The sequence below is a fragment of the Bemisia tabaci genome, chromosome 5 (assembly GCF_918797505.1).
Source record: "Bemisia tabaci chromosome 5, PGI_BMITA_v3".
NCBI lineage: Eukaryota > Metazoa > Arthropoda > Insecta > Hemiptera > Aleyrodidae > Bemisia > Bemisia tabaci.
Window position 1 is genome coordinate 49605297 of NC_092797.1, and position 25817 is coordinate 49631113.

At 36.9% G+C, this 25817-nt stretch overlaps 1 protein-coding gene across 1 annotated transcript; it reads left to right on the forward strand.

Annotated features, from left to right (window-relative positions):
- On the forward strand, nt 1-24447 carry LOC109032130 (V-type proton ATPase subunit H-like). The gene is given in 12 exon segments (XM_072300860.1): nt 1-229; nt 4244-4423; nt 7616-7723; nt 7996-8219; nt 10239-10437; nt 11820-11904; nt 13361-13515; nt 13517-13534; nt 14434-14661; nt 15302-15415; nt 19666-19742; nt 22262-24447. Coding segments are annotated over 8 exon segments (747 nt in total). The 5' UTR covers nt 1-229; nt 4244-4423; nt 7616-7723; nt 7996-8219; nt 10239-10381; the 3' UTR covers nt 22276-24447.
- Nucleotides 24448-25817: the final 1370 nt, after the last annotated feature.

Below are 25817 nucleotides of genomic sequence, written 5' to 3' on the forward strand. Positions count from 1 at the left end.
CGCGCTATCACGCCGGTGCCCGAATTCTGGATCGCTCAATTAATTGTAATGGTTAATGGTTGAATTGTAATTTATTTAATTATTAGCAGTTGAAACTGTCATCTTCTTTGCTCATTTAGAAGTATTTCATCAATTCGAGACGAAGATTTAACCCCAGGGCCAACGAAAATCACGAAGAAGCCATGGGAAGTGCGGTGGTGAAACCGAAGTTCTGAGTGGATCTATACAGGTATGAGTTCTAGTATGAGTGTATGAGTCGTTTTTCTGGTATTGCTTTCAATCGCCTCTCTTTCAACTAAATCGAGGAAACTTACACCACTGATTCCTACATGAGAACGTAGTGTTGTTCCCATAACTTACGATGTTACAACAGAATTGTCATCAGACTCCTGTGATGGAACATGTCTTTTTGTCTGTTGCTGGACTTGTCTTGGAGACTCCACTATGGACCAAGATGTATCTCTTTATCTCCTATTACCTTATCTAGTCAATCAATGAATGCAGACCGGTTCTTGAAACTCTGTTGGTACGCCAGGACAAGATGAGGAATGTGTGAGCTTTGCGCTTGGAAGACCTTGATCCCCTTGGCCTGGGCGTGCCGACAAGAGTTTCAACGATCGATTCCTGTGTGTGAGACTGAAGCTAACTTTAAAGAAGGAACCTCTGAGCACAGTGAAGACTGTTATACAGGTTTTGTTTCCCAATCCCCTTCAAATAGCAAGAACTGTGAATACCGTTACTACACCTAAAGATCATCCTAGTTCGGACTCCATTGCCAGATATTTCCTGCCTGAATTTCCTTATTCCCTAAACGTCCTCCAACTCTCTCCTTCTTTCACTTTCATGTCGTTTAATCTCTAAAGGAAAGAGTTAGTTTGTCTGCATGTAGTCTTGCTGTGATAATGAGGCCGAATTCATCATTTTGAAAGCTCATCTAGACCATCTCTTCCCTGCGAACCGATAGCTTAGCCTCTGTTTCACCCGATCATTTCTCTTTCTTTATTCAATGGGCCAGTTGCACTGGTAATAGAATCATGTTTTGATGCTTGGTTCTAGTAGATCAGCTCTAAATATAAAGATCTGTCTCAACAGCAACTCTCTACCTTGAATATTAACGGAGATATCTCACCTTGACAAACTTGATTTATGACGTCATCCACTGCGGTAGTGCATAACATGATACGTCCTACCGTGGTGGATAACATCATAAATCAAGTTTTTATAGTCGAGATACCTTGGTTAGTATTCAACGTAGAAATTTGCTGTTTGGCCAGATCTTATCATTTTTAGTTGATCTGCATGAGTAAAGTATCAAAACTCGATTCTGAGACCAGCACAACCGACCTATTCTTCCACTCTTATGTTTTATTTCCATTGTTTCAAGTCTAAATTTTTTTGAAATTACCTGTTTACTCTGCTCACTAGAGGTGTTGTCAGCTAAGTAGGCACTTGTTTATATTCCACTTGAAAGCAATAGACGCCGTTAGTGGCGATGTCATCATATGGATTCTCCATTATATCAAATTGGATCCAAACAATAACATTGGAGTAACCTCTTTCAATGCTACTAATTAATGTGAATAAATCGATGTATTTATCGCTTTTTTGTGACGTGCCACTAATAGCGTCACTATAGGGGATTGACGGCAACCTGATCGTGAGCTGAGTCAATCCTTGATTACTGTTGGATGCCTACATTATAGCTGCTTGTGTTTGTTATGTATTCAAGTGCCAACTTAGCTGATGACACCTCTACCTCAAGTCTGCAGTAATACTTCTGATAGTTTTACACAAGTTTGTCCTACCTCTTCAAGGCTTAAAGTTATTTGACCAATTTTATCTACTCTCCATTGTTAACCGTCTTTGGTATTGAATCGTGCAACACTCAAGAATATTTATTTTCGGTTTTCAGAGTACTCTCCGTTTTTAATTGATTAGAGTGGGTATGTTTTTAAAACCATTCATTTCTCTATGACCATTATGTCTTTGATGGTTTTTTGCATAAATGAGTCAACCTCTCTAAATGGCAGCAGATAAGCTAACATTAACTGATGCCTTATCCAACGTCAACACCTTAGATGAGCTTAGGTTACCTAATGAACAACCGTGTGTCACAGCTCAGCCATGCCCTGTCATTTATCAAGCTAACTTCGTTACCAACTTCGAAGACTGGAATGGGTCCGTCACTGGCGTCAATGGGTGGTACATTGAAGAAGCTACCGTTCATGCCAGTTTGGGAAGCTTCACATTCCTGCTGCTTGACCATCGTTAATCTGTTTAATTCAATGGATGATTAAGTAATGATATTCTATGACTCTTAGAAAAATCTTCCTTTTCCAAGCTAATTTTGAGTATAATGAGAGAAAATCATAAGTTTTTAGCAGGGAATGAATAACATCAAGAACTACCGTTAACATGCTTAAATTGGGGCTCAGAAAAAATGATTTGACTATTTTACTCTTACCTACATCATTACAGGGCTACAGCAGGATCAGAAAATATCATATCCAAAAAATTAGTTCCATGCAAGTGTTTTCAACTTAAAGCAGACATTTTGAAAATTGGTAGAGGCTTCTATTTTAGAATAAAATCATTAATTATGTACCGTCAAACGGGGCTACTTGGGACTACAGGCTAACATGGGACACTCGAGGGAATTTTCGCGTTGTTGTGTGTGGTAGCACTGTAATGTTTATTTTTGTTCTTCTGATGCCATAACCAGGGGTAGGAAACTTGATACGGCAATTCTTTTACACACTTCGTATGTATGTTTTCTCTGGCCATAACCTCATTCTACATTACTCCGGCATGGCTGTTCATGACCAAGAAGAATTTTGAAACCCAAATAAGTATTTTAAAAAAAATATTTGTCTCTTTAATATTTTTTCGTCATATTTGAACACCGTTATACTTTCCTGGGGATCTCAGTACCTTTCCACCACATGCAAACTTCTTGTATGTGAGTAAGTCACAAATGTGCCTCTGTTGATGGGGTCTGCTTCAGTTTTACAAAAATTTTCGTTTTCATCCCCAAAATTTCCAAAAAACCAAAAAACTAGGAATCGCTGGGTAACATGGGACACCCTATTTTCTCCTTTTTAGTGATATCGTTTCCATGTTTTCCAATTCTACCTTGCATTACAGACTAAGAGGGAGGACCTATTGGCAGTGCTTTTGAGATAAGAGATTTCCTGGGTTATATTCAGGTTTTTATCAGTTAAGTAGGTACTGATCTGTTTATGACAGGTATTTCGTAATTTTACAAGAAACATGGTCCGGACGTACAAAAGAAAACCAGGCTCTCGGGCATACAGAGACTTCTCACAGAACTCATTGAAGAAAGCTGTCAAAGCAATTCGAAAGGGTGCTTCTCTGCGTAAGAGGGTAAGACGTCAACAAAATTTGGAATTCCGAAATCAACCCTTAACAGACATGTTCGCAATTTTTTGAAAGAATACTTTTCTTAATGCATACCTTTACTTACCTACTAAAGGTTGGTACCTACCTACTCAAACTGCCATAGGTGCCTCTTAGTTGATAACTTTGAAACGTTTTGACCTCAATATTAGCTTTAAGTTCCTCAAGGCTGTCATGCCATTTTTGTTTCCTACTTAATTCTTTAAAAGACTTGTTCAAATTTACCAAAATTGTATTATTTTATAGATAAATGTTCAATTTACTTTTTTAAAAATTCAGTTTACTGTCCCATGTTGCCCTGAAAGAGCCTAACATGGGCCAAACACTTGATTTTCATTTGTGTCCCAAGTTACCCCGAGTATCGGGGTAACTTGGGACAGTCGAAAATCGAAAAAAAAAAATATAAGGGGGGGGCATAAATTTTTTTTCCTTTAAAATTCGATATGCGTACCAACGAACTACCTTTAGCACAAAAAAGTTTGGCAAAATAATGTATGGTTCGTTTTGGAGAAGCTTTTTTGTGCTAAAATCGTCCCAAGTAGCCCCGTTTGACGGTATTTCGTTGATGAAAGGTCATTTGAACCTTGATTTCAATTTTGAAGATTTCAAACTATCCAAGGAACCCATTGCAGATCGACCTTTAAATGTAAATGTATCAATTTTTGAACCTTTATAGTATTTGCACTGAAAACAGTCAATAGGTTTTTTCATTGAAGCTTAATCGACACCGGTTCTGGTCGTTTTGAAAATTCAGAGCTTTTTCATGTTGTGAATTTGAAGTTGTCAATCTACCAATCCTGTAAAATATCTATTTGTTATGCTCCAGAATGAACTTTTGGAAGATGGCTTGGAACAAGTGGTCATGCTGTCAACGTGGTGATGTTGCTCTCGAGCCATCCCACAACCGAAGTCCAATGAGCAGTCAAACTGGGTGGAAATCTATGAAAAGACTGTTGAAGTATTAGCTCCTGAAGTGAACAAGCTGCTTAATTTCATGTATTTTCAGGTGAGCATTCTAATTTTGTCAGTTTTCGACATTCGGTAAGTAATTAAAGTGGTGTATTTTAGGTGAAAACTTGCATCACGTTCTCTACCAATGTGTCTAAGAAGTGTAACTGATCTTGTTCGGGCCAGAAAAACATGTAAGAAAAAAAGGATCTTTGAGTGCTTCAAATCACAATTTCCACTTATTGCCACAATGCTAGAACTCAGTTTAGGTTACCACCTGTAGTCTTTAGTTATATAATTAAAAGACGAATAACTAAACGAAAGTATATCAATTGCACTGATAAAATGATTAAATTAATTATCTTTGTCTTTAAAATTAAACATATTTATTTAATTAACTTAAATTACTTCCCTCTGCGTTTTAGTTCCGTGCAAAAACTGGTGATGGTGCCCATATTGCACAACTGTGTGATGTTTTATTTATTTAGTATGAATTGGTACAATTGAAACAATGAAAATTGTTATAGTACGTGCAAAATACCAGTCACCGTGCCTGAAATTACCTGGCGCATTTAGCAAGAAAGGGGTCTTGGCTGTGGACTTGTCAAAGGTCTTAGTCTTTTTGATTTTCATTCAGTTTTTCCGTCTATTGACTTCCATCTTATTTTTGCCAATATTCATGAAGAATATTCAGTAGGAGTTTCAGCGAATTACATACATTTGCTTGATCATAATTGATGAAAAATTGGTGAAGATTCTGAAACACTGCAACTGAAGAGTGTCCTTTCTGTGCTTTGATTCTCTCAAAAATTGGAATTGCTTAATAAATCCTAATAATGAATTTGAATTTCAGTCCATCATTCTCTTCATACTTTACTTTGATTACACAACACAACAAATTTCCGGTTCTGGTTTGTCCTTCGAACCAAACCAATTTTTTTCGTTTCCTCGGTGCTACAGTAGTCTAAAAATGCCCATAGAAACTTCAGGAAAATTGTCTGGTGCTCAGGACACCGCCATTTTGAATTTTTCAAATTTGAGAAAACCCACCATTAGATTTTTGCAAATATCTCCGCAACGGCTCATCCCACGAAAAAAACAAAAAACCAGCAGAAAGCACATGAAACTTCCTACCGAAACTCTCCCCTGTTTTATCTAGCTTACATTTTTTGTCATAAAATTAACGTTTTCTTCAAAAATTAGCTTAAAGAAGGCGCATTTTTGCTGATTTTAGGAGAAACTTTGCTTTAAATCTCCAGCCACGATTATCTGAGAAAAAAACTGTTACGCTCATTGAAAAGAGCGTAAAATTTACTGCTGGAAAACATATCAATAGTTCCTAATCTTGATTATATTCTGTGAAACAGCAGTTTATTAGCTCGGCCCTTAAATTGTAACCATCTATTTTCAAAACAAGAAAAAAAGAAGGAAAAAACCTAAAACCGAGGCTCAAACTGTGTAACAATGTGGTAAAATAGTGCTGGGCCCACACTATATGGATGGGGGGTGGTGCCAAAAAATTCTATCATTTTCTATCAGAGCCAATATTTTTGAGCTCTAAGGAGGATCAGTACGAAACTGATGGGGGAGTGTTCAGCCCAGGCAGTTTGCATTGGACTATTAAGGTGAGGTAACGTCGAGAAATCAATTATTTTGGGTTTTTTTACACCTCATCTGTAGATCACACTAGTCAGTGAGATCAAAAGCCCCAAAATTCAAAAATTTTCAATTAGAATCAAAACTAGTGAGCTCTAATGAGTACTAATACGAAACTTACCGTCTTGCAGTACAGAACTTGTACCTCGAACTTGTGCTTTGATGCTGTCTTGGATTTTGCAAGATTTTCAGTTGGATTCACTGACTAGTGTGATCTACTGATGAAGTATAAGAAGACCCAAAATTATGGATCTCTCATTGTAACCTCAACTTAATAGTCCAATTCAAACTGTCTGAGCTGAACACTCTTCCCATCAGTTATGTTCTTGATCCTCATTAGAGCCCAAAATTGTTGGCTCTGATTGAAAATGTTTGAACTTTTTGGCCCCCCCTCCCCCTCCCTCCATATAGTGTGGGCCCAGCACTATTTTACCACATTGTTACACAGTTTGAGCCTCGGAGGAGATGGTCACAATTCAAGGGCCGAGCTAATAAACTGCTGTTTCACAGAATATAATCAAGATTAGGAACTATTGATATGTTTTCCAGCAGTAAATTTTACGCTCTTTTCAATGAGCGTAACTGTTTTTTTCTCAGATAATCGTGGCTGGAGATTTAAAGCAAAGTTTCTCCTAAAATCAGCAAAAATGCGCCTTCTTTAAGCTAATTTTTGAAGAAAACGTTAATTCTATGACCAGCAAAGTAAGCCAGATAAAACAGGGGAGAGTGATTTCGGTAGGAAATTTTATGTTCTTTCTACTGGTTTTTTTGTTTTTTCGTGGGATGAGCCGTTGAGGAGATATTTGCAAAAATCTAATCGTGGGTTTTCTCAAATTTGAAAACTTCAAAATGGCAGCATTAGCTAAGTTGGCACTTGTTAAGATTCCACTCACAAGCAATTGCGATGCAATTGTCCAACAACAATACGAGATTGACAGCAGCCGGATCGTGAGCTTAGTCAATCCTCAATTCCTGTTGGATGACTACAATATAGTTGCTTGCAAACGATATGTATTCAAGTGCCAACTTAGCTGACGACACCTCTACCTCAAGTTAGCTGTATCGCTTCTGATTTTTTACACAAGTTTGTCCTACCTCTTGAAGGAATAAAGTTGTTTGACCAATTTTATATACTCTCCACTTTCAACCTCCTCTGGTTTTGAATCGTGCAACACTCAAGAATATTAATTTTCGGTTTACAGTGTATTCTCCGTTTTTAATTCAGTAGAGTGGGTATGTAGAACAAGAACTAAAGCATTTTGCCATATACCTTGTATCTTTGTAAACTTTATTTGAGAGGAGTTAAACTCCTGTTTGAGGTGACAACTTCAGCGGTAATCTTACTGTGTCACTCTCCGCACTGTAGGACTGGCTAAATGATTTGCTATAGACTGTTTACACAAGTAAAAGTAGTCAGCAAAACATCGATTAGTGTCGTAGTGAGTGGCGTTATGTTCGGAAGGTTACTTTTGCAACATTAAAAACCTGCCCATCATATTGAAAAAATAAAATAAAAGATTTAAAGAATCTTGAATAAAAGAAGCCCAAAGAATTTTGTTGTCTTCTTCCTAATATAGATTCCTCCTTTTCACAGATTTAAAAACATATCAAAATGGCGCCAGAGCCACTGGATATCTCTGAGCATGAGTTGCTCTTCAAAGCAACCAATTTATCCAAACTGGCCTCCATAGATTTGTCTCAGGTATGAGTTATAAATATTTTTCATCAAGTAACATTTTTTTGTTAGTCAATGAGAACTGGAATAATTTTTTAGGACAAACAGCTCATATTTTTTCTGTTCTTTTTTTCCTATATTTTAGTTCAAAACCTGTTAGAGATCTCTCCTAAATTGTTGCAGGCTCAAGAAATGAATTTCAAATTCAGAGTATTGCATTAGAAAACTGGTTTTCTCAGTTGATGTGAAGTGTGCTCTATTATAATTAATAATAACATTTTCTGTATTTTAAAATCCAGGAGGACAGGTCAAGAGTTGAAATATTTGCCGAGTATTGTGCTAAGAAGCGAGAACCTATTTGCGGTCAGTTTTTGAACTTTTTAAATGGATCTGGTGGATTCATTGTGAATATGTCTGCCAGAATAATTGCGAAGATTGCCTGTTGGAACCCATCTGCCAATTTACTTAATAGCTCTGATTTTACTTTTACCTGAATCGGTTGAATGGACAATTAAAATTGAGTGTAAGTTAAATGGATCAATGATTTTCTGCTATTACTTCTAATTAATTCAGTAATGCATCTGTTGTCCTCAGAATTCTGTTTCTGCAGGTGCAAAAAGTTCTAAAGCATCTTGCCTTTGCCACATGATCCGGCGGTCTCTACTTCTTAGCAAAATTTTTGATGAGAAAAGAGAGAGAAAAAAAAGACATCACTTTTTTAAAATTGCATCACTCGATGCTGATTGTTGATGATTGCTTATTTCCTGTGATTGCTAATTTCCTACGATATAACATAAAATAAATAAGGAGCTAGGTGGCACAATGGTGCGGGGGAGCGCAGGTTGTTCTTCTGGAAAACTGATATTTCCATACAGCATACCATAAGGCACTACTGCACCAAATTTCATGACAGTATTTCAAGATTTGAGCAAGTTACAGGATTTTTTTTTTTGCAAGGTTACGATTCTGTGACAATCTATACTATAAGCTCCGAGACCTCCTAATTTTGCGAAACTGGTAACGCTTAGTTCCAACGTTCTACCGGGCCGATTTTCATGATTTTTGCGGCTATCGACGGGCAATTGTCTCTAGATAAGCCAACTCTTTTCAGATTTTCAAAATATGGCCCAGGTTTTTTTATATTACGTGGTAAGGTTGCGAATTCTCCCATTTAAACAATGTAAATTTATACTTTTTGTCATAGTTCGTTTGAGCGTTCTACCGGGCCGATTTCCATGCTTTTTGCGTAAATCGACAGGTAATTGGCCCTAGATGAGCCCGCTTTAATCAGATTTTGGAAAAAGGACCCAGGTTTTTTTTAAAATCACGTTATAAAAGTGACTGAGTATACAGAATGCTCCGGTACTGCTACCGCTATGCGCGGGAGGATGCGCAGTGGTCGAGGAGGTTGCGCAGTAGCTGTGTAGCCTGCGCATCAGCTCTACACTTATCTACACAAGATTCGCACCTGCGACTTCAAGTCGAGAGGTGGCTGAGTCGTCCAAGACGTCGAATGCGTCCTCTGTGGACTCGGTGTGGGTTCGATCCCCGACTCATGTAATCTAAAGTATTACTTGACTTTACCATTGTTCATTGTTTTACCGCAATATTTCATCAAGCAGTCATTCCAAAACGCGTCCTTTTAATTTCGAAGTAATTTTAAGTAAAGTTTAAAATTAAAGTATACCTTATATCGTAATTTTTTAGGGTAAAAATAAAACTAACACTGATAGGAGGGTAAAATTAGGGCCGCGAAGCGGCCCATTGACGGCGCGGAGCGCCCTCAGGGGGTTGGGCCGCGTAGCGGCCAGGGGGCGTAGCCCCCTAGTATTCATCTAGGTCATGACTGTTATTTGTCAAAATTTCTGTACAAATTCTCCACATAGCTGAAAATTGGCTGGTCTTTCAAGATTTTTTCAATGCACGACCCCATTATAGCTGAGGAAGAGACCCTTCTCACAAGCAGCGATGGTGAAAGTGTATGTGAGGCTGAAGATTCATGATGTCTCGATTGATGAACTCAGTGGAGCTGGCCCTTCTTAATTTTGTCCCCTTTACTCCTAGACATGTACTGAGGGGGCTTATAAACTTTTTCAACATAGATATGCTTTTTTTTAAAAAAAATAATGATCTTCTAGTAGTTCCCTTTCCTTGATAGTCTGTAGTTCTCTTGAAAAACGACTTCTGTAGCGCTTTTGTAAATCTCATTTTAAATATGTCAAATACTGTATTTCAGTAAATGCAATGGTACCAACCTCTAAATGAGGATTTGATCTATCATTTTTGTCAAACCCATGATCTCAAAATCTTTAGTATATAGCTGGTAATCATTAGAGTACCTGTACAGCAAGAGTATAGACAGGTGTGAAACTCAGAAAATTAAATCCATCAGGCCTTCACCGATGCCTGCGCAAACAAGGTTAGGGCCCAAAAGGGCAGCCAACCTATGAATTACATACATCCAGAACGATTTATTATTATAATTGTCACAACCTGTTGTTTGCAAAGAACGTATTTGACCATTGAATTTGTTATCTTTTAGGGAGAGGACTTCTTTTTGTTGGAAGATGCTTGCAAGTAGTTCTTGATGATAATCGTTTGGCTTTCATCAAAGTTGGAGGGCCTTCAACATTGTTGAAAGTCCTTGCCTCCGGACAAGTAAATTTCCAAATTCAGTACCAACTTATGTTCTGTCTTCGGTTACTGCTTTTCAACCCTAAATTTGCTCAAAAAATGAACAAGTGAGTATATACAAATAAGTCTAAAAGTGTTAATTGTCTGTTGAAGAAGAATTTTGTTTTTAAATTGTTGAAATATCAGGTCAGATAGCCTTATCATGCCATAAATGTTTTAAATGCCTCGCTAGGGACCATCATGTAGGAAGTCCGGGTGACAATCGGCTCTGTCTATGAAAATAATAGGCTGTATAAAATTTGAGCCAATTTGAAGCTTTTTTAGATGATGCTCCAAGGGATTAAAACTATGGGCAAAATTACATTGGTTTGAATGGGCGGAAAAACGCCTGATCTGCGAAAATGCATTTCTTGGATCTAAAATGCGCTGAAATGAAGAAAACCTGTCCAGCTCTTAGAGAGGCATCCAGGGGCCCATTGGAAACGAGAAAATTACACTTTTGATCCATGAGTGGGGACAGCGGGGTCATGACGTAGCTGGTTGGTTTTGTTTAGGCGCTGCGCCCACAGCTAAGTGATCGCTTTTGAGACTTTCAGATCAAACTCAAAATAAGTGTTCCGAAGTTGAAGAGGCAAATGTATCTCACAACTTGATGAGAAATACTGTATAAAAGTTGTTTCAGCCCTTGAGAACTATACTCGGCCCTTTACAATGTTGCCTCATACTATTTCTCGAGCCTAGAATGAAATTGGTGTATATATTTTATCTTGCACTTGAGTGATCTCCCCTACCGTCACCCTTGGGTCAAAAGTATGATTTTCCCGTTTTGAAAGGGCCCGTGGATGCTTCTCTTAGAGCTGGTCAGGTTTTCTTCATTTGCATATTAGATCCGTAAAACGCATTTTCGCTGTTTTTCATCAGGCGTTTTTCTGCCCATTAAAACCAATGTAATTTTACCCATATTTTTTATCCCTTTGAGCACTATTTAAAAAAGCTTCAAATTGGCTCAAATTTCCTACAGCCTATTATTTTCATAGATATAACGATTGCCACCCGGACCTCGTCGATTTTCCTCCATGACGGAAATAAGCCGCACCCTAATGGTACCTCTAACTCAAATATCAGGCTAGAAGACCAGTTGAAAAAGAACAAGTTTAAAGGCGGGAGCGGTTCATTATAAATCAGAAACCCTTCCCTAGAATATGGATGAATGTTTAATATGTTACTAATTAGTATAATTTCAATGTATTAAACAAATTGCTGTCCTGTATGGTATTGTTACTAAATTTAGAACTTTTTCAGGCCGTATACAATGAGGAAAATGTTCTCTGTCAGTCTAATATCAAGGGATTAACAAGGAAATGATTTGATCGTGTAGTCTGGTTGAGAGAAAAGTTCATGCGGAGTAAGAGAAGACAATAAGAAAATGAAGCTACCTCAATTTTTTCCCTTCACTCTAACATAATGCTGGTTGCTCTTAAATTCACAGATTAGGCGTCATTCCAATCCTAGCAGATATTCTCAGTGACTCTGTGAGAGAAGAAGTTACCCGCATCATCTTGGCTGTATTCAGGGTAAGTTGGCTTTTATACCCACCCATTCTTTCATGCCGGCCCTACACACTTGCGCAGAGGGTGCATTCAAAGCATTGATGCCTGCTTGATCATATTTTAAGAATGATTGCAGATAGTTAGTTAGTTAATTTAGTTAGAGTCATTCATCACAGACTATTAATGTTTTTACAGAAAACATGAAGAGTGAGTAAAAATTAAAAAATTTGATTCTAAACTTAATGGAAGCAAAAAATTTCAAAATCTTGATTATCACTGACATCATCTTCGGTTAATTTACAAGTAGTTTGAACAAGTATATCTATATTATGCCACTAACCCAGTGTACCGTAGCGCTCTGCAACTCCTAATCGCCATTAAAACCGATTCTGCCACTCGATATCTGCAACCGTTCAAAAGTTATGTCGAAAAGTTGATTTTTCTTTGACCCCCCTTTTCTTGGGGGCTGGATCAAAAACTCCGCCATTATTGAACTTCTGTAACCTTCCTTTACAAAAGGTGAGGGTATGACAAGATTCCGCTCTGGGTCCAATTCTCATGGGAGATGCATATAATACCTCTTTGTGAAAATCGGCAGAAGTTCAGATATGGATTGTTTGTGTCAATGTAAGGTGGAAAGTAATCAGTATTTCTTTCCCTCACCTCTTAAATGTAAGAAGTTGAGGAAGTAAAAACAAGAGGGGAAAAAGTTCGTTGATTCGAGTTCAGCAATTTTTTTGCCTGCATGTCGTAAAAATTGACGTCTACTTGTCATAGGAATGTTGGTGGTGCAGGCTAAAAAATAATTTGCTCTTGTGCTTTCTGTCTCTTTCCCTCCAAATGGAATCGCCTGTGAATTGAATGGAATTAGCCAAGTTAGGGTTAGTTGGGGCATTCCATAATAGGATGATTCTGGATTGGTCTCACTGCGGTTGTCATTTTAAAGTCAGGGAATTTTTACATTAGTGTGTTATTGCAAATGATCAGTCGGTCTCATGCGGTGTTTTGATTGACTCTCTTATTTTTTCTTACAAGGTATCCAGGAAAGTATAATCAACAAACTGGGAAACTCTACCTCCAGATGTTGCAAGTAGCAGAAAATTTCTATATACGGTCAACCCCCGCTAAATCGAACATGTTACCTAAAAATTGCCATAAATCAGTGAGTTTCTGACCAAAAGAGCTCAACCAAGTAGCATTTCAAAGCCAATGAAGTGATTGCCAAGCTTTCATAATCCACATTTGCTGGCTTTATTTGCAAAGGTTGGTGACATGACTTTTCAGACACCCCTCAACTTGGTGAAAGATGACTAACCGCCCCTCCTCCTCCTTCCCCCAATAAAAAATTGTCAAAAACCTGAAGTGTCAACTCATTGTTTCTCAAAGAAGAAACAATATAGCCTAAACAACTTGAAGGTGTGTTTCCCTGTTCAGAGATGATTAATAATTTCTTTTTTTTCTTGCTTTGTTCGCTTTTTAGAACTTAATAGAAAAACCAGAAGAGCCGAATATTGCAAAGGAACATTGTATTGCAATGGTACAGAGTAAAGTATTAAAGCAGCTGAGTATTTTGGAGCAATGCAAATTCGATGATGAAGACATTGTAGAAGATGTTCAGTTTCTCAACTAAAAATTGATCTGTTCAAGATTTAAGGTATCTGGTAACTCTATTTTCTCTCCCACTGAAGTACTCTGCATTCTTCAAGTGAGTGGGTGTATTTACTGGTCTTTCTCCCTAGTGGTTGCATACACCACCTCTTGCAGGAGAACTATGGGTGGGGAGAAGTGTGTCCCTGTGGTGAAGCACCTCGGAAAAAATTAAGAATTGTAGTATAACCTGTAAAATTTATGTATTTTAAATGTGGGTTCAAAAAAGTCCGGTTTGGTAACCCATGTGTGTAACAATGGTCATTAAAGCAAGGGTTAAGCCAGAGACAACATTTTTAGAGACGCTGCACTCTCCATCCTTTTATAGAGTTAAAGTCATTTTGGGAATCATTAATTACTTTTTGCCTAGTGATGATTCATGAAATTGGTGAATAATCTGTTGAAACATGATTTAGATCAACAAACTTGCTTTGTAAAATTTTCAACAGGTTATTCCGAAGTTATCATCTGCCAAGAATGGAGGCAAAAAATACTACCGTGTCAAAGAAGAATGCTGAGCCATTGCCAAAGCTCCTTTAATAGAATACAAAGAAATATGTGAATATTTGTTACTCAATTTTTCAGAGAATTTTATCCGCAATTCGGACCTCAGTTTTCTGCAAATTCTAAGAGACAATATTCATAAATCTTCTCAAGTATGAACATTTAATCAAAGGAAATTTGGCAACTCTTGAATATTCATATGGTGTTTCTCCTTAGTACAGTAGAGTAGCTCATATATCATTAAATTGAAGTACGAAGTCTCTTAATGACATTTTCTCCACCTTAAAGAGTGATAATTTACGATATATTTTTGGAAGACCATTGTCTGTAGTGTGTGTGGTATTTATTATCAAGGAAGTTAATACTGTAATTTGAAATAATTTTTTTCATTTTTACTTATAGTTCTTTTGATGGATATGCCTCTGAAGTAAAATGTGGGCGATTAGAGTGGTCTCCAGTCCACCGGTCTGCTCAGTTCTGGAGAGAAAATGCAGCAAGTTTGAATGACCACAACTATGAGCTTCTTTGCTGTCTGGTCCATTTACTTGATACTTCCAAGGATGCTTTGGTGCTCAGCGTTGCATCCTTTGATGTTGGTGAATACGTCCGTCACTACCCGCAAGGCAAACCGTAAGTAACAATTGACAACTTTTAAATTAAATCAAGATTTAAAAACAATTGGTCTGAGAAGTTTTGATTTACATCCTCTGACATTCTAACCGTTTGATGAATGACAACTTCGATGAAATCGAGGATGGACTGCTGGAATTAATCAACAAGGATCAGTCGTGAAGAAGCTGAAGATGGAGCGTGCAGCTCCGAAACAATGTCCTTTAGTCCATAAAAAGTGAGTGAGCTTAGAGTTTATGTAATTGACGACTGGATGTACTCTTTGTTAACTGCCTAGCTGATCAAACGCTGTAATGATCACCGGCGATTCCTAGGAGATAACAGCCCTCTATAAGAACCAGGTAGAGCGGAATCACTCTTCTAACTTCTGGAAGGTCAAAGGCCTGATCCAGGAGAGTAATGATTTTGCTTGCTCAGTGCTTGAAATGATCTACATCCTAAAATTTTGGAATAGGGTGTGTAATTTTAGAGCTGATGTTGAAAAGCTCAACACCATTTACCACTGAACATAGACGCATCCATTGCCAGAATATATAGTTCTGACAGCACTTGTTATACGTTGTAATGCTTACATCAGACCACTCTACTTTCTCTAGCTTCCACAACCTCTCTCTGTATAGTCATTGTTTTTATCTTACAGTGTCATTGAACAGTTAGGAGGAAAACAACTTTTGATGCAACTTTTGTCTCACAAAGATCCCAATGTTCGTTATGAAGCTCTGCTGGCTGTTCAAAAGTTAATGGTTCATAACTGGTAAGTTCCTCTCTCTACTTCTTCAATCCATCATCTATGTTTATCTGGCGAACAAACGCAGCGCTCATGGGTTTGGTAATTTTCCACTGAAGTAGAATGATTTGCTTGATGTGGAACTTTTCGATCAGTCATTTTTTATTCAACCTAATTTTTTTTTTACTGATGTCACTGATTCTCGAATTTTTTAAGAATAGACTTCAAAGAAATGCCATGTATTTTATCGTAAAATTTTCTCCCGTCTATTTTTTGTTTTTAGTGTATTTTCTTTCCAAAGAAAATACACTATTTTTTCAGTATACTCTTTGCCTTGAAGTACATTTAAGCCTTGAGTAGAATATGAAAATGTATTTTTAAGGATTTTATTTTTTTTCCTCTTGGAAGCTATCAATTATAAATGGACATTAAAGCAGATGGGCATTCTTTCAGCTTCTCAACAAGGTACATTAAGACTTCAGTTTATCGGATCGCAATTTAATGGATTGATCTTCTGGTCCCTTCTAGGACTTCAAGTAATTCAAATCAATGGATTTTGCGATTTAATGTATCAATTCGTCAGTCCTGTAAAATCGGATTTATGGAGGTCTTACTGTATAGAGGTTAACATTTGACTGAAGGGTTGCTATGCCAAGGAATGATGGTCTTTCTGTATCCATTCCATTACAGGTAGTCTTTTCTGGGAATCGTATTGACCAATTGTCAAAATTTTAGGCGTGCTTTAAAGTAGAGAATGTTTCTGATTAACACTTTGTTACCGATTTGAGTCATCTTCTTTACTTTGGAAGATATAAATTAATATTTGCGTTTTGGATGACCCTCTTATATTCTAGCATTGATAGTTTCTAAGAAAAGGAAAGTATGAAATTTTCTTCCTTTCCCCTGCTTCCCTGCTTTCCTCCTCTCTATCATTCCCTATTCCATGCTCTTTTGATCAAAGCTTTTTACATTGCAAGCAATTGCTGGTATCAATGTTAATCTTTTTACAAGTTATTTTCTGGATAGGTATGCAGTAAAGAAGAAAATAATTGTTGATTATTATGAATAATCTGCAACCAAAAAATTATTCGAACGACTGTCTGAATACTTCTGCTTTCTTGTTGATGTATGCAACTCTTTTTTGATTATTTTATGCTATACCTTAAACTTAAAGTCGTTTCTAATAAGATTTTTAATTTTGATTTGTTCTCTTTTGTTAGGCCATCAGTTGATTCCATATTTCCATCCCATTACATTATATTAATTGCTCAATGTGTATTTTTAATGGTAACTAAGCAATGTCCTATAGCAATGTTTGAATTTTGTAGATCAGTCATCGATGCCAGCTGCAATAACCATGTTCTTGAATTATGATAGCACGTGCAAATTATTTAAACGAATCAACAATGGAATTATTGCTAATGCATTATTTTTCAAATGCTGTGGTATGTGCACCTAAGAAAATTCTCAATGCTGTTTTCTCACCCGTTTTCAGTACCTCAAAACTTTGTTTGAAATATTTTGCTCAACAGATTTTATAAATATTCAATGAAATATACAATTTCTAGCCCCTTTTACTCTCCGTTTATTGTCTTATAGCCCTTTTACTTCCGTTATGTCTATGCGTTGTACTGCGTTATCAAGAGTGTCCAAAATTGTCTGTTTTTCAAGCTTTCACTACTGGCTGCCCAATTTTTTAATTTTTTTTTAAAACAGAACATCATTTGAGGAAATTGTATTTCTCGAGCGAATTCAAAGAAAAACTTGCACAGACATTAAAATAACGAGGAACCAACTTATTTGAAGAAGTGGAACCTAAACCATAAATTTGAGAAAATTTTACTTTCTTCACCTGGACTTTTACAGCTCCTTAATATTTTTTTGCGGTAATTTGTTACAGGCTTGTATTTTTCAATGATTTTTTGATGGTGCAGTTGGTGTTTTAGCCCCTTCCCCTTTCAGGCCCCCGTAGTTGTGTTTTCATTGTGTTCCATTGTTGCTTTTATTCTTTTGAAACCCTCAAATTTTTAATTTTCTGGGCTCAGGCAGCCCTTTCACATCCTCTCAAATGTTTAATAAGAAAGGATAGGCTTGGATCAGTTTCAGAGAACCCTGTCCCATATGAAGATAAAATTATCTGAATCAGTCAAATGATGAATGAATATCTTGTACCTGCTGTCTTGTTCTTCGTTTTAACAAAATCCAGAAGTCTTACCTACAGTAATATTTTGATTACCAATAAATTATGGCGGGAGCTTGTGCTGGATACTGAAAACGCTGTAATAATAATAAACGCCTAAAAACATGTAAAACCACATAAAATACGTATGAAAAAAATGAATAAAACTCACCTGATTAACATGGATGAAAAAATGATGTGATAGTGCGTTGAGCTTTCGATGCTGTGTGTACCTGAGGAGAATTGTCGTTATCCGCCCAAAACTCTTCATCATTTGTCACCATTCACTGCTAAGTTTTAGTCTTATCCTCATCTTCTGACTCAAGTATTGCCAGCGTCAATTGTGCTTAGGCACCATGTTGCCAAATCTTAAACTTGTTCAATCTTTTATGGAAAAATTAATCAACAGAATCACTTGAAAATTTTGCCCAATATTTCTTCCGTCATCAAGAATAATTTCTGTTTTATGGAAGTATGCGCAAAAGTTTTAAAGCAAAATTAAAACAATATTGAATTGTCTGGCAATACACCGTCGATGCCAAAAGTTTCAAATACGCGCCCTTCACTGGAAACTTTGTGCTCTTCCCATCTATTCAAATCTTGGCGTTTCTCTCTTTTCCCACTCCTTTTTATTAGACCTGTGAGCGGCCTTTGCATTTTAGTGATCTGGAGAGTGATGGTGATGCTTCGGGAAATGATTAATTTATAGTGACCCCAGTACCTATTTGAGAAAATACTTCATATTTGCGGTGGCTGTATTGTCTCAAAGACTAAAGCCAATTATTAGTTTTCTCTTTGAAGGAACATCTCTGTGTTCTTTGAGTGCAGAATTTTAAACCCTTAACCCAGAAAATTTTCTCCATCAACAAGAAATCAAGTATTCTGTTCTTCCACGTGGTTTTATTATTAAACTCGTTGAATTCATTTCTGCAATATTCAGGAAGCCCGTTGTTTAATGCCGAGGAAGCCAACGTTTAATATTGACCAGTCTTTTAATCATTTCGGCTCCTCATATTCTCTCCTTTTTCTTTCATTTCGAATCATGAGTGACACAGGTGATTACATCAAAGCTGCATGGATACCGAGCTTGTCATAATGCACTTTATGAAAAACTGTCCAACTCGTTTTAAGTATTAGAGGTGAGGGTAAGGAAATATAAAATTGTATTTAGCAAAGTTCCTAGCACTTCAGCATTTATTTTAATTTCTAGCTCAATCAAAGATGACGTAATTAAATGATAATTTTTTTTGTTGTGAAAAATGATTTGAGTTAAATATTGGTTTGTCTTTAACTAAACTATTATACACCTTAACAAAAGAGATATAAGCTAATTATGGGGTATATAACTTGCCAATCATGTCAACTATTTTCCTTTTTCTTTTTTTGTCCAATCTTCTGCAATTCTCTTTCTTTGTAACAGAAAACTCAGCAACAGATAAATCATAGAGTACATAGAGTCGTAATGTAACTGGGAGAGCTGGCGCCATGTTCTGCTCGACGAATTCCGAGCCCGGTGTGCGCCGAGTTCGGGTCGCTCTTTCGATACATTTTCGATCCAAAATGGCGGTGTGGAGTACATGGTAATCCCTATCTCCTTTGTTGTTGTTGTTGTTGTTGTTGTTGTTGTTGTCATCGGATGGCCGGGTACCCGTGTATCGCAAACAATCGATTATGTATCGAAAAAGTGACCCGGCGTCACACAGGAGTCTCGGAATTCGGGACATGGAAAATGCTTAAAAGTGGCGCCAGCTCTCCCAGTTACATTACGACTCTATGTACTCTATGAGATAAATTCACCTGCCTTTCCCTGTATTAAATACATGTATACATATGTGCATGTATACATGTATACATGTTCTGTATTATCTCTGTCCAGTAGGTGTCTCTCTATACCAGATGAATCTTCAGGTCCCTTAAGATCCCCTACAGAGAGCACTGTATTAGTTTTTCATTAGATCCATGTTAATGGTAAACGATTATTGCATGCGAATATAAATATTTTGCCTCGAGTCCAGGATTATACCTGTTGCACACACTTAAGGAGTAGAATTTTCTTAATTAATTATGTCATTAATTTTTTACTTTTGTTTTATATCAGGGAGTATCTAGGACGTCAGCTGGAAAAAGAGCAAGGATCAACAACTACAGCAAAATCTGCAGCTGGAGTACTTACTGGTAAGACCTCCATGCAGCTTGACTGCCTCAGAAATTAATCAAATCTTGCATTTGAAGATCATAATTTGCTCCAGTCATGTTAAACACTGAGATTTTTCCTGCTTATTATTATCAATACACCAAACGTGGGTAAATTTACTGATGTGGCGGTCCATTGACCTGTATTAGCTAAAAACCTGCTAATTAAAAGTATGGATTTTGGTGCCTTCAACGGAGACTCGTTACCAGAAGTATTACCCAGACTCTTAACAATGAGTCAGTGACGCTAACTTTTTGTATTGCGTCATTTAAAATTACTAATTGAGGTGAATCCTTTGTAATGGGTCAGTTGCGCTGGTCACAGAAGTGCATTTTGATTGTTTAAGCTTATAGATGAGCGAAAAGTATAAGAAATGTCCAGATGCTTAGTTCTTCCATCCAGTATTAACGGAGATATTGCCCTTTGAAAAACACAGTGTATGATGTCATCCACTGCGGTAGCTTACACTATGGTCTCTTCCACCTTTGATTCATCAATTAGTGATGTACACATTTGTATTGGTAGCTCTACTTAAATCACGGATGAAACCAAGGTGGAAGAAACTATAGTATGCACTACCGTGATGGATGACGTCATACGCCATGCTATTTGAAGAGGGATATCTCCGCTGGTATTGGACAAGGAAACTTGGGTTTTGGACAGATCTTGTCATTTTTTGCTAATCTGTAATCTGATGTCATCAAAATACAATTCTGAGACTAGCGCAAGTGACCCATTTAACACTTTGCATTGTGATTAAGGAGGGAAGCACGGATTTGACGAAGCTAATCGGCAATCTAGCAGAAACAGTAATTTTGATGGCCAGCTTGTAATAAGCAAGAATTATCTTCTCGATGGTTGTGGGTTTTGAACTTGAAGAATTAATGGCTGACTATTGGTAGTCTCACACATCAAGACCTCTGTGCTAAGAAAGAACGCCTCATAAACCTTCAGGCGTTGCCAAATTTCCTTTCATAGAACGCGAATTTTCTGGTAAACTTATGACTATTTTTCTCACAATTTTTTCAGATATTATTCGTAATTTCACCTACAGATTCTGAAAATTTAAAGGAAAGCTATTTATAACTCTACTCAAAAATAATCATTTTATCGAAGTAAATCTGGCAATTCTGGAATGTTCATACAGCGTTCTTCCTCAGCACGGCAGAAAAAGACAATGATTCAGTAAAGGCAGGCAGGGGCACACAGCAGCTGAGTTCCTCAGGTTTTTTCTTAAATTCTTGTAATTGACCTCATGTTTTCTTGAGGCTCCTCTCCTCCAGTAAATATTTTTTAGCCTCTTTCTCCTCTATTTTAGTTTGTTTTCATAGATCTTTATTAATAATGAGTATGCTGCTCAAATGAGGTTTTTAGGTTCTTGCATTTATTCCTACGTCGCAAGTAATTTTTCAGAGTTCTTAAAATGCTATCTACTTCCCTGCCTCAAAAGTAGTGAAGCAGTTCTATTAATCAATCGATTATTTTGTGAAGACACTCACTAATTTCCTTTGATTTTCCTCTAGAGGTATAGATCCATCAAAGTCAGTATTGGTGTCGATACTCAATTCAAAGCTTATCAACGGCGTAAGTCCGTTATCACATAGTCGTTTGCGGTGTCTGAAAATCTCCGCCTCTATGTTATTTTTTTAAAGGAGAACAAATTGACATCATTTCTTGAAGTTTTTGCAGAATTTTCTTTGCACAGAGAAGAAAAATCACGGCAGTTTTAAAGAATTGCTGTTGAGTAGTTTTCCATTCAAAAAATAAAGTACGACAGTAAGTCTGCAACGTCGCAAACCAAGTTATGAGATTGCCGACTTTCACCGTCGTTATGTCTCTACAAATAAAACTAAATGAAACAAGACAGAACTTCAACATTAATTTGCAAATTCAGTGTCAAAAGGGATCCTATCTAGAAAACCAAGTACCTCAGTATGTGCTAAATTCTGTTTTTTGATGTAATGTTCCTTACGATCTCTTGGGCACAATAAGCTCTCAAACTCAAACCTTCTATGTATCAGGCTCAAGAAAAGCAGGGCCAGACAGTGAATTTTTCTGCATTTTTTCACGCAATATTAAGTAGATATGATGAAACATCCGACTGGTCTGCAAGGAGAGCTTTTGTTTCCTTGCTGGCCAGGGAGATAAGAGATAGACAAAAATAGTCAAATTTTCCGAATGATAACAGAGTGAGGCGCATCATCTTTACGCACAGACCAGGAATCCCACAGCTCTATTGGAAAACACTTGTAAAAAGGCAAAAAAATTATTTTTTCAGCCCTGCTTGTCTCGACCTTGGCACATTGAAATTTTAAGTTTAAAAATTCATTGTGCTTAGAAAGTCGCAAAGAATATAATATTGAATAACAATGAAATTTAGCCAGGTCAGAATACCTTTGGTTCCCCATGCAGGGTCGCTTCAGGTATCCTAATTTTTTGCTTTTGAAGCAACTTTATGTTGAATGAATTCTAACTATTTCTCTTCTCTTCTTATTTTTAGGTAAAATATCATAAGATCTAAGTTGGCTCTCAATAGTGGAGAGGAACAAATTCTGCTGTTATTCGATGCCAATCAATTCTGGTGCCCTTTTAATTCTTTCTTGAGAATGATTTTTCCTCAAAAGGAACTCATGCTGATATCCTAGCAACTAGTTACGTATTAAAAAAGTATGATGGTGGCACTTTCTCAACTCATTTATTGAACGTAAATTTTCCAGATTTGTTGAAAGTAAAGTCATCCATGAAGCATGAGCTATAATTCGCTTTAGCTGTAACTAAACAGTGGCATGAGGGTGTAATTAAAGCCTCTGAAAACATTGTAAATGTCTCTCCAATGAACGCTTAATCTAAGTATATGCATAAACAATTTTGTCAGTTTATGAATTGGTTGGAACTCAAACAATTTACCATTCCCCATTTCGAGTATACAGTAGACTCTGGATTATCCGGATTAATTGGTGTCGGGCCCGATTCGGATAAAAATAAATCCGGATAATAATAGGAAACACAAACACCACGAACCAATACCACAGTATTCTTATTATGTTTACATCATGTACATACCAACTTAAACGGGCTTGAAGTAGGCAGTCAACGGTCTCTGCCTTTTAGAATCCACTTGTTTTTTGGATGCCAAATCCCGCCAGCATTGTAAATAACTGATGTCGATTGCCGTTGATTCCGATTGCTCAGCGATGTAATTGAGCGCATCTGTTAGAGACTTGTATCTTTGAGAGTGTGGAATGGAAACACAGGCTGGTTCACTGTCTCCCGTATTTTCTTCGGAAGTATCGTCTGGCTCTTCGCTGACCATGTTGATGATGCCAATCATCAAGGGTTTTTCCAGTCACCTTATCGCTGGGTAGTTGTTGTAGTAATGCTAATAATTGTTGATCAATTTCGTCAGTTGGAGGGGCTTCAAAGTCGACGACATGGTCCAACAAGGGTTTCCATGATTTCAGCTAAGTCTCAGAGCTCTGGGGGGTGAGAGGGTGCATTGTCTATTAGAAGGAGCGCTTTTCTCGGCAAATTCTTCTCTTCAAGGAACTTCTCAACTTCAGGCACAAACTCTTTATGAAGCCGGCTAAAGGACACGTTAATACTGATGATTCACACAATCATGCGTTCTCTTGTGCACATTTTGACCTTTGACGCTATCGCGCGATCGCTTCTCCGTGGATTGGCTCACTTATCGGAATGCGTACATAGTTACATGGTTGCAAAATCGATCGGATAATACGAAGCCGGATAATCCAGAGGCTATCGTATTTTGTATAAATTCTATTTTAGTCTTTTCAATAAGAAAGCTCTCCAAAGTAGGTTAATTTGAAAATCTGTAGTAGCATCTTTCAACTGATCGCGACTTCTTCAAGAGTTGCTGTTTTAATAGTTTTAATATTTTCATTCTTATTAGCCTCAACTCAACTTTACAATTGACAGGGTATGTTGGGGAAAACTACAAAAATCCAATGCAGTATTCATCTTTTTGCATCATGCCAATCAGCTTTGCTTAAATTTTTACTCTATTGCTCCCCTAGGGTAGAGGAAGTATTGTCATCCTGCAAGGGGGGGAAAAAAAAGTTGAAATTTCATCATTTCTAGACGTTCTTTATTGCTGTAAACTGCATCTTATTTGAGATTGGTCACCTCTAAGCCAGTCAAATAGGTCAGGCCAAATACTAAACGCAGGAAAGTTCAGAGATGTTGTTGTTTTTGCTGTTTTGTCCAGCCCCTGGACCCCAAAAAAACCAGTAGCTTTTCTCCACAAGCCTTAGCAGTTAATATCAAACAAAAGATCAAAGAAAAAATTTCAATAGTTTGGAACTTAAAGTCGTAAGATGCGTCGTGATGTGGTAAATCTATTTACCATAATGCTTCTGAGCGGCTGATTTCACTTGATTTAAAATGACCCTGTTATGAACGAGATTAATTTAATTTTTTCAACAACTCTTGTGCTGTAGTATTATTATGTAACTCTTATGTTCATTGAAAAAAATCTCTTTAAGCTCCAAGCCACGATGACAACACATAATTATTTTCCCCAAGTTCATTCCATAGAAATGTCACCTACCACTGTCTTTGTTAGATCATTCTATGAGATGTTGATGATGTATTTTTGATTTGTTAAATTTTATTATTGAGGTATCATATGATATTGTTAATGTTAAATTATATGTTAAAAAATTATGCAATTTTATTTAATTTGTGTTTTTCAAATTCGATTTTTTTTTTTTTTTTTTTTTTTTTTTTTTTTTTTGATGGGAGGAGGTGAGTAAAAATTGAAGAGCATTTTGTAGAAGGGTGGCTCTACAAGGCACTATTTGTTGAGGAAAATGCAATTGAAATTGTGTTGATTTTGATCACACATAACCCTGTTGGGTAACTTTAAACCTGTTAGCTTTAATCAACCTATATTGAACTGAAAATTGACAACAGTTATAATCGCTAACTTTTTGAGCTTTTCAAAACTTGAAGCATTGGTGGATCAAGAGGGGGCGGTCACAGTGGTATGCTGCCATGCTAAGTTGAAAATCAGTAAATCCACAATTTGCCGCAAGTCCACTAATGGACCAGTTTAGAAAGTACAAATTATCACATTCTAATACATATCGTAACAAGAATTTTACCTAGAACACGATTCGCGCAACAGAAATTGATGAAACTAACTCTAATTAATCTGTCTAACATTTTTTGATGCTTGAATTCAAACCTTGTGCTCATGGAAAAATTAAAGTCTAGTTGAGACAAATTGCGCAGTAAGGGTTACTGTAACAGTCTCTGCGGTATGAAAAGATGGCAACCTTGATTTTGGATCTTCGGCTTAGCTGTCCCACGTAGTTAACACCTAGAACAACACAAGGCAGGAAGGAAGATGGCTTGATTAAGAAGCCTGCCGAAACTGTTGTGGTATGTGCGATTTGATTCAAGTAGACCATTGTTTTTCTTGTGAGCGGGGAATTCAAAATTCTTGTAACCAATGTAAACTAAAAACGTTGATATCTTAGTTTGGAGTTGATCTCAGTAAGTCCCTTTGTGCAAGTTGTGTTTAACGTGTTTTGGATAAAAGCCATGTATCAGAACGCTTCAATTTTTGCCTTGTTTACTGGTCCATTACAAAATATAATTCTGCTCGTTTCGAAGAAAGTAGTTTAAGAGGTTTCCATTGACCACCTGGGACCAATTCATTTTTGATAATGACAAATGAGGGGCTTAAAGTACAAGGCACAGCATAAGTGCAGTTTTTGCTATTTCATAATATACTTGTTAGAAGTTTCGAAATTACATGAATCCTCAAGGCAGAAAGAAAGTTCAAACTGACTTTATGATGTTTAAAAATAGGAATTTGGGAGCGAATTTTTCATAGAATATGCATCAAGACTAGTTTCACTTGAAATCGTTAATATCTCAACTTTTAAAGACTGCACTAATGCGCCTTGATCTCCAAGCCCCTCAATTTTACTTCAATGCAGGAATACCAGAGAGAATTTAAATGAGGCCTTGTTCTTTATGATGATTAAGGGAAAAAGATTACATAAAAAAATCTTAAGGAAGCTGAG